Genomic DNA, 8,424 nt, shown 5'->3' with positions numbered 1-8,424 from the left:
GCAGGCCAATATATCCCTACTCTTTATTAAAAGGGAGACTTGCTCTCCCAAGCTTTTCTTGCCTCAAATTTTAAAATTTCATCTAGTATTCTAGTGGCATGGCCATCTTTTGAATATAGTGAACACCATGTGCCCCAAAACCCTATCGCTTGAAATAAAAATCCAGGAATTTTAAAAGCGGGCAATGCATTTTAATTAGTTAGGTGCTGATCTCCTAGGATCTTTGCCATCAATTGTCTCCTTGGTTACTTAGGAGAGTAATTTGCACTTAGATACTCTTCTTTAAGTCACTATTCAATACCACCACAACAAATATAGCAGGAAATCTGCTAATAAATAATTCCCTACAAATGTCAGATTTTTAAGCATGGAAAATCTGATGTTTTGGATGGTAAATTATGTTTTCGCAAGCATGAAAATTTTCTTTAGCAAGCATGGTAAATTTTTCATACTCGTTTTTTGTCGGGATTGTCCACCTTTGCTGAAGGAAATTGCTATGCACGCGACAACATAATTTGTCATCCAAAACATCAGATTTGTCGTGCTTAAAAATCTAACATAAAATTTTATGATTTCCGATAAATAAAGCATTGGTTCTTCATAAATTTTGCTACGTACGTGTTCTGGCGTGAACACAAGTAGAGGCAGTTTTTTGTTGACTTTTCGTTCTCTCGATATCATTTGGAATCAACAACAAAATTAGTAGAGGCGACGACAGCTCTTTGAAGATGGAATAAATTCTTCCCTCTTAGTCCCGTCCCGGTGGTGATTCTAGCATCTTCGGAGGGCGTGTGGAGGTTTGTCTCCAATGGATCTCACAGGATTCAATTGGCGTTTGTCTTCGGTGGATCCTGTCTTCGTTCATCTGTGTTCGTGTAACTACAGGTTTGATCCTTACGATCTAAGCTTCTCTTCATCGGCGCCGATTGCTGTTCTGTTGCGCTGGTCTTATATGTGGCTTTAGCACGACGACTTTTCGACTGTCTACTATAATAAGGTTTGTTCGGCTCTGATGAGGGAGGGGCAATGACGGCGGCGCGCATTCGGCTTACTCCAATGCTTGTAGCCGTCGCTAGGTGGTCTACGAAACTGGATGTATTTTTTACTTCTATATTTCTTTGTACTATCTTTTTTCTGCGGAAAAAATGAAAGTTTTATTCCTTAGGTAATAGGATTACAATCTACTGGCGAGAGCTCCTCTATACCGAAAGTTTTCCCTGCAAAGGAAAAAAAGCAACGAGGAGCTAGCATAAAATACATCACTACTATGAGAATACAATAACATCAAACTTGGAGGAGTGAATTGCAAGAAACCACCACATTTGGGGCTTCTCTTGCAGAAAAATACCTGGTCCCTAATCTTTTGCAAAAGCCACCGCACTTTCAGTAATAGTTTTGCAGAGTGCACTGAACCTGTCATTTGGCGCGGTTGAGGGCGTTTCCGACAGGTGGGGCCCAAAATCTCTGACGTGGCCTAACGGACGCGCGGACGGCGCCGTTTGCTTAAGACAGACGCGGTCGGGTCGCCAGAGACAGACCGCCCGCGCCCGACCACATCTCGCTCGCTCTTTCTGCTCTCACGCTCGCTCTCTCTGCTCCCACGCTCGCTCGCTCCCCTCCCATTTGCTCCTCTCCTCTCCGGTCGCCGCCGGTCGCCGTCCGCCATGGTGTCCTGGAGCGACAGTGAGAGCACTGACGGCTCCGGCGCGCAGTACATCTCCTCCGACGACTCCCCTCTCAAGGTCAGAACCTTCTATTGCTCATTTCTGTTCTAGGGTTTCTAGGGTTGAACATTTGCTTGATTTGAACAAGTTTTTGTTGGATTTATCAGATCCCAGCTACAATTGACGAGCCGTCGTTCGAGGGTCTTGCTGACGACTTGAATGTGATTTGTGAGCATGGGAATCCAGGGAGGAAGTATGTTGCATTTGAGGGGATAAGCACTGGTAGGAGGTTCATTGCCTGTGCCACTGAAGTAAGTTTTAAGTTGTGTTTGCAGCATTCCAATTCTTGTTCTAGGGTTTGTAGTTACTGTTCATTTTCTAGGGTTCATAGTTACTGTTCATGTTCTAGGGTTCATAGTTACTGCTCATGTTCTAGGGTTCATAGTTACTGAATTTAGTTCTAGGGTTCATAGGTACTATTCTTAGTTGTAGTTTTCATAATTATTCATCATTAAATGAATCTGATTCTGGTACATAAACTGAATCAGCTATTTTAACTGAATCTGTAAGTAATGTCTGTAATTTTGAACTGATTTTTTCTTTTGTAGGGTGTTGGAAATTGTGGATTAGTGTAGTGGGTAGATGAGCATTGGCCAGAGCATCTGCAGAATGCTATTCATAAGCTGTGGCTTATGTATGAGCATAGCCAACATGAAAACAAGATGACATGCCTGGAGCATTCAAGCACTGTACACAATCTCACACAGCAGAAAAAGAGTTGCAGGAGACATATGAGAAGCTTGTTGAAGATGTGAACAACCTCTTTGATTATAAGGATAGCCAGCCTGAGGTCAACCAGAAGAATGATGCTGAGAACATTTCAGTTAGTGTGGAAAGCAGCATGACAAAGGATGCTGAGATCAAAAAATTAAAGGCTGTTGTTGACCAGTTAAAGCAAATTCATGTAGCTCAAGCCACTGTCATTAGGAATTTGAAGTTCAACCATCTTAAAGAGAAGGAAAAGTTGACCTCTGATAAGAGGACTTTGGAGATTTGCTATGCTGACCTGAAGAAAGAGAAGGATGACCTGAAGAAAGAGAAGGATAAGCTGGATTGTTGCATTAATGAGCTGATGAAAGTGAAAGAGAAGTTGACCATGGAGAAGAGTACTCTTGCTTCCTGCATTGTTGAGCTCAAGACAGCAGGTGATAGCAACAAGAGGAAGCTTCACCAGATTAAGGCTATTTGTGATGAGGACTAAGTTGTGTTGCTGTCTGACCATGTGTGTCAATGATGTCTTTTGTAGTAGCTATGGAGGAAAGCTTGTAATGTGTTAAGCTTTATTGTGGTGAACTCTATTATTTCTGTAGCAATGAACCTTGGATTGTATGTTGTTTGTGAGAGTACTCTGTTTGTGATGAATTATCAGCTTGTATTAAGTTCAGTTTGTGATGAATTAACAGCTTGGATTATAGCAAGTAGATAGTGAACATAGATAGCAAGTTCATACTACATAGATAATCTGACATAGATAGAACTGACATAGATAGAACTGGCATACTAACATAGATAGTAGCTGCATAGATAGTCTGACATAGATACAACTGACATAGATAGAACTGGCAAACTAACATACTGACGAAACTGAACTTTTTCTTCTACTGAAGAAACTGAAGACAGCATGTCACTCCTCCTTCTTCAGCATCTTCAGGCATTGGGAGCGCCGCACGTCATTGTTGTTCACCGCCGCCCTCTTCTTCTTGGCCGGCGCTGGCTCCACCACATCTTCACCGCCGCCCTCCTCTTCTTGCTTCACGACAACGAGCTCTGGGTTGTCGGCGAGCTCCGGCAGCTTATCCACATCAATTGGGCTGTTCTTCTGCCCCTCCATGGCGTCGAGGACGGGCGCCAGGAGCTGCACATCAGGCTCGTCATTGGAGGAGTCGGAGGAGAGTACGACGACCTCGTCCACCTCGTTGTCAGAGGAGTAGTCGTCAGTTTCGTCAGAGTTGTAGTCGTCAGAGGACTCGGCGTCAGAGTCCTCGTCTGGCCTGATGACCCATGGATTGCGCCTCTCCCAGTAGGCGTTGTTGATGGGGGCTGGGAGAGCGAGGACGATGTCGGTGATGTCATCCGCGGCGGCCGACGGCGTGGTGGATGAGCGGTACATCCACCAACGGGCGCGCTGCCTGGGGTCGGGGGAGCGCTGCACCTCGCGCATCGCCCATAGGAGAATGGTCGCCGGCGGGACAGTGCGGCCGGCAGGGAAGGCACGCTGCCTTTCGGCAGGTGTCATCACCTTCACCAGGCCGCGGGCATGGTTCCTCAGCATCGCCAGACTGGGGAACCAACGCGCGATCTCCCTGTACTACGCGCGCAGCTCCTGGTTGTTGCCGGCGAGCTCTTCAATGGCCAGCTGCCAGTCCATGGCGACGGCGGTGGGGGTGGCTGTCGGCGGTGGTTTCGACAGGAGAGAGGGGGAAGAGGAGTGAGCGGTGCAGGCGGCGAGTGGGCGGAGAGAGCGGTGGGTGGACAGGTATTAAACAGTGAGAAACCGAAACGACTAGTTATACTGAACGCACGTTCACCATGCTGCGGGCCGCAACGCACTCTCAACACAGTGCATGCCTAACTAAATATAAGTAAAATAGCGGATGCTACTCAAACAAGATCACTACCACTGTCCCATTGGTATTGAACGCATGGTTACTACCCACTGATCCTGGGTTCGAGCCCCAGGCCAAACAATTTTTGTGCAATTTTTTTTGGTTTTATAAAATTAATATGTCGACGCCGAGGCACCCAAAATGCCCAAGTGGACCCATTTTGGGTTTTGTCGACGCCGAGGCACCCAAAATGAAAACTAAGATCATCATCATATCAACACCATGAAAACTAAGATCATCATCATATCAACTATGAAACTATGATCATCATCACAACAACAGAATGAAAACTTCTTGAAAACATCATAACTAATAAGTTCATCATCATATCATCATAACCAGAGTACCATAGTGCATCACAACCATTAGGTACATTACATAGTCCACCACTTGGACTTGAACTAACTGGTTTCAACATGAAATTCTTAATATTCTTCATCACAAACTAGCCAAAACAGGCTGAATTAAACATGTTTGAACATGACATCACTTCTTGCTGCCTTGAGAACAATTGAACCATTCAGACATCTTGTATGATGGCTTTCTCACTCTTCCAGTACCTGACACTCTTGGTGGTATGAATGTTCTCTTTGCCCTTGACCTAGCAGCAATAGCAGAAGATGAACTAGGCCTATAAGCAGTAGCAGAAGATGAAGTTAGCCTTGTTGTAGCAGGAGCAAAAGGAGCTGCTCTAGGTGCAGCCCTAGTTGCAGCTGGAGCTGATGGAGCTGTCCTTGGTGTTGCACTGGTTGCAGCAGGAGCTCTTGCCCTTGCTGCTGGTGCATCAACTCTCCTGTTTTCCTGCAGTGACAACCTATAGACAGATTAGAACATAGTATTAAATATACACAAGATTTAACATGCAGTGACAACATATATACACAAGATTTAACCTGGTGTTGGTTCCTTCTCATTGCTAGGGCTGGCTTCAGATTTTTGTGGGAGCTAGTGTACCTATGACCTGTCAAGTTGCAATTGCTGCAGGTTATTGTTGCCATCCTTGAAGTATCCTTGGGAGCTGGCTTCTCAAACTGATTCCTTCTCCTCTTAGTCTGCTTCTTTCCTGGCTTGTCTCTGAAAACTGGTGGTTCTATGTCAGGGGTCCCAGTATTTGGCCATAGATCAGGCCCAGGCACAGGATACACAATTGGATTGTAGGCTGCTTGGTACATTGGTTTCTTGAAGAAATCACTAACAAAATCTTCTGGATGAAGTTTTGCCTTATTAATTGCAGAAACACCATGCTTGCAAGGAACACCAGTCATGTCCCATTTGCTACACCCACATGTGTGCACTTGTAGATTTACTGCATATGTGCTTTCTCCACTGCTAACCTGGTATAGATCAGGTCCTGCTTTGATGGACTGACAGTATCTAGCATGGTGTTTTTCTTCTTCTAGCTTTTCAGCATATGTTGGGCATATCTGCCACTTGGCTGTCTCAGTCTTGGTCCTGTTTGCATTGAACTTAACTAGCAATTTAGTTCTGATGCCATCAACCATGGTTTTAATTGGTTTCCCTCTCACATCAAGTATCATTTTGTTGAAAACTTCACTAATATTGTTAACAACCAAATCAGTTTTACAATTTTTGTCCATGGCATGTCTAGCCCATGTATGCTTGGGTATCTTTCTAAGCCATTTCCAAGCTGCCTCACACTCTCTTTTCATGCCTTCCATCGCTTGATCAAAACCATGCTCAGTATATGAATAACTAGCCTGATCCATATACTTCTTTAACTCTTTACCTCTAAAGCCAGCTGTTTGAAAGTTCTGATAAATATGTCTAAGGCAGAATCTTTGAGGACAATTTGGGAAGACATTGTTTATGGCTTTAAGAAGGCCCTGTTTAAATAACTAGTGTTCAAAATATAGTATAACAACAAACAATTTGAAAGTACTAAGCATGGTAAAACTTCAGTAAATATAAGAATGATGATGTGTGAGGTACCTTTTGTCTATCAGATATGATAGTGTAGTTGCCATACTTCCCTGACTCACCACCAAGAGCATACTTGAGCTGGGTTAGAAACCAGGACCAGCTGGCAGTGTCTTCCTTGTCAACAATTGCAAATGCAATGGGAAAGATGTTGTTATTACCATCTCTTCCAGTTGCAGCCAATATTTGTTGCCCTGTTGTCAACTTAACAAAGCAACCATCAACACCTAAAACCAAACATAACACATTAGTACCAAACATAACCAAATGCAATGGGAAAAATGTTGGGAAAATAATTATGCAAGTACCTATGAAGGGTCTGCAACCATTTAGGAAGCCCTCTTTGCAAGCATCGAGGCACATGAACAAGCCATGAAATCTAGGATTTATGCTAGGATAAGTCTTTAAATGCTTTGTTGTAACAATGCATCTACTTCCAGGATTGGTATCCAGCACAGCTTGGAGGTAATCCCTTATCCTAGTGTATTGTGCCCTCTGATCTCCTTGGACAACTTCCTTAGCTGCTTTCCTTGCCCTGTAGGCCATGTGAATGGACACTTCAATTCCATGTTTTTTCTTCAAATTGTCCAATATTGCCTGGACTGGTGTGTTTATGCCAGACCTTAACTGTTGCTCACACTCATGTGCCAACCACCTAGCAGTCACTTTGGTGCTCTCTCCAACAGCAGGACAATTGTGGTACAAGTTCATTTTCTTTATGCAAAATGTCTTCTCATGTGCAATTTTGGAAGCAGCAATGAAAAAAGGACAGTCATCTGTATTGCAAACTACAATAACTCTATCTGAGCAGTTCCTATGAAATGAGTAGTTCCTATTTTGTGAGATGTGAAATGTAAGCAGTGCCCTTCTGAACTGCTGCACATCTAGGAAACAAAGTTTCTTGACAAATTGTTCTTGTGGGTTTTCCCTCTTCTCATCATACCAAACCCTAACTTTATTCTTTTTGGCCCTGCTCTTCCTACCATTTGGTAGCTTAAATGCTGGAAGCTGAGCCCAATCATTCTCTTCCTGACTTAAGTCACCTAGGTTGCTCTCCTCATTAGATGAAGGTGCCCAGTCTTGCTCTATGATTTGATCCAAACTTGCATGGGATCTTGTTGTTGGCCCCTTCCCCCTCGTCTTACTTCCTCCTGTGCTGCTGCTACCTCCTGCACTGCTTCCTCCTACACTGCTTCCTCCTCTCAAGCCCTCATCTAGTGGCTCCTCCTGTCCTTCCTCTTCATCTCTTCCTTCATTCTCCTCCTTCTCCTCATCTGGTCCATATAGCTCTTCTACATCAGTGTCTCCTTCAAAGTGATATAGTGGATCATCCCTATGCCTCTTCATTGCCTCCAACCTAGCCAATATGTCCTCATCTTCTAGATATTCATCCTCACTTTCACTATCAGTGAACTCCTCAGCAAGCAGCTGTGGGAGTTTTCTTTTTGCTGCCTTGTACTTCTCTCTTTGTATCTTATTACTCCTGTACCTCTGAATTTCTTCATTTCTTTTCTGCTCCATCATCTGCTCAATGTGCTCTTGCTCTTGGTCTGTCTTCATGAAATACTCATGCCTCTCATTACCATTGTCCAAAGCAAACTCAGGTTCACTTGGGCCCTTTTGCTTCAACAAACAAGAGCTCTCCTGTGTGTTCATTACTTGGACTGGCTGTGGTTGGGGTTTCACTGGACTGGGGAAAAGAACTCCTGAATTGTCTACCTCATAGACAACTGGTACACCTATTTCTGACAAAGGAACCTGCTCTTCATAAGCATGACCAATGTTCAAATCAACTGGTCTAGGTGCATCACTTCTCATAACTGTAATGTTAACAACATTCTTTCCTTTACTAGCTATGTGATCCAACATTTCTTCCACCTTGTCATCATCAGTTAATTCTTCCATTCCTGACACCCCAGCTCCTGGATCTCTAACATAATACATAAAATCCCTTGAACTATAGCCTTCTACCTCTATTAGGGCAATGAGATTCCAGAAGGTTATGTCTGATAAACAGATTGTTCTTTCCAAGTTATCTTTGTCTAGGAAATGGAACCTTACTTCCCATTCTTCATCATCCAAGCTACAAATTCAGATAAAATGCATTTAATTTTGCTGTTAAGTAATTCATTTAACAATGTTAAAATTATTGTTAA

At 43.6% G+C, this 8,424-nt stretch overlaps 1 protein-coding gene across 1 annotated transcript; it reads left to right on the top strand.

Moving 5' to 3' along the window:
- Nucleotides 1–2,391: 2,391 nt before the first annotated feature.
- Nucleotides 2,392–2,925, top strand: LOC109745338 (uncharacterized). Its single transcript, XM_040402589.1, has one exon. It carries the CDS (start codon nucleotides 2,392–2,394, stop codon nucleotides 2,923–2,925), a length of 534 nt encoding a protein of 177 aa, XP_040258523.1.
- Nucleotides 2,926–8,424: the final 5,499 nt, after the last annotated feature.

Source organism: Aegilops tauschii, chromosome 3, assembly GCF_002575655.3.
Source record: "Aegilops tauschii subsp. strangulata cultivar AL8/78 chromosome 3, Aet v6.0, whole genome shotgun sequence".
Classification (NCBI taxonomy): Eukaryota; Viridiplantae; Streptophyta; class Magnoliopsida; order Poales; family Poaceae; genus Aegilops; species Aegilops tauschii.
This window is presented reverse-complemented; position numbering and strand designations above follow the sequence as displayed.

Excerpts from the sequence above, each read along its gene's own strand:
- LOC109745338 (XM_040402589.1), top strand. The coding sequence starts at position 2,392 with ATGCCTGGAGCATTCAAGCACTGTACACAATCTCACACAGCAGAAAAA.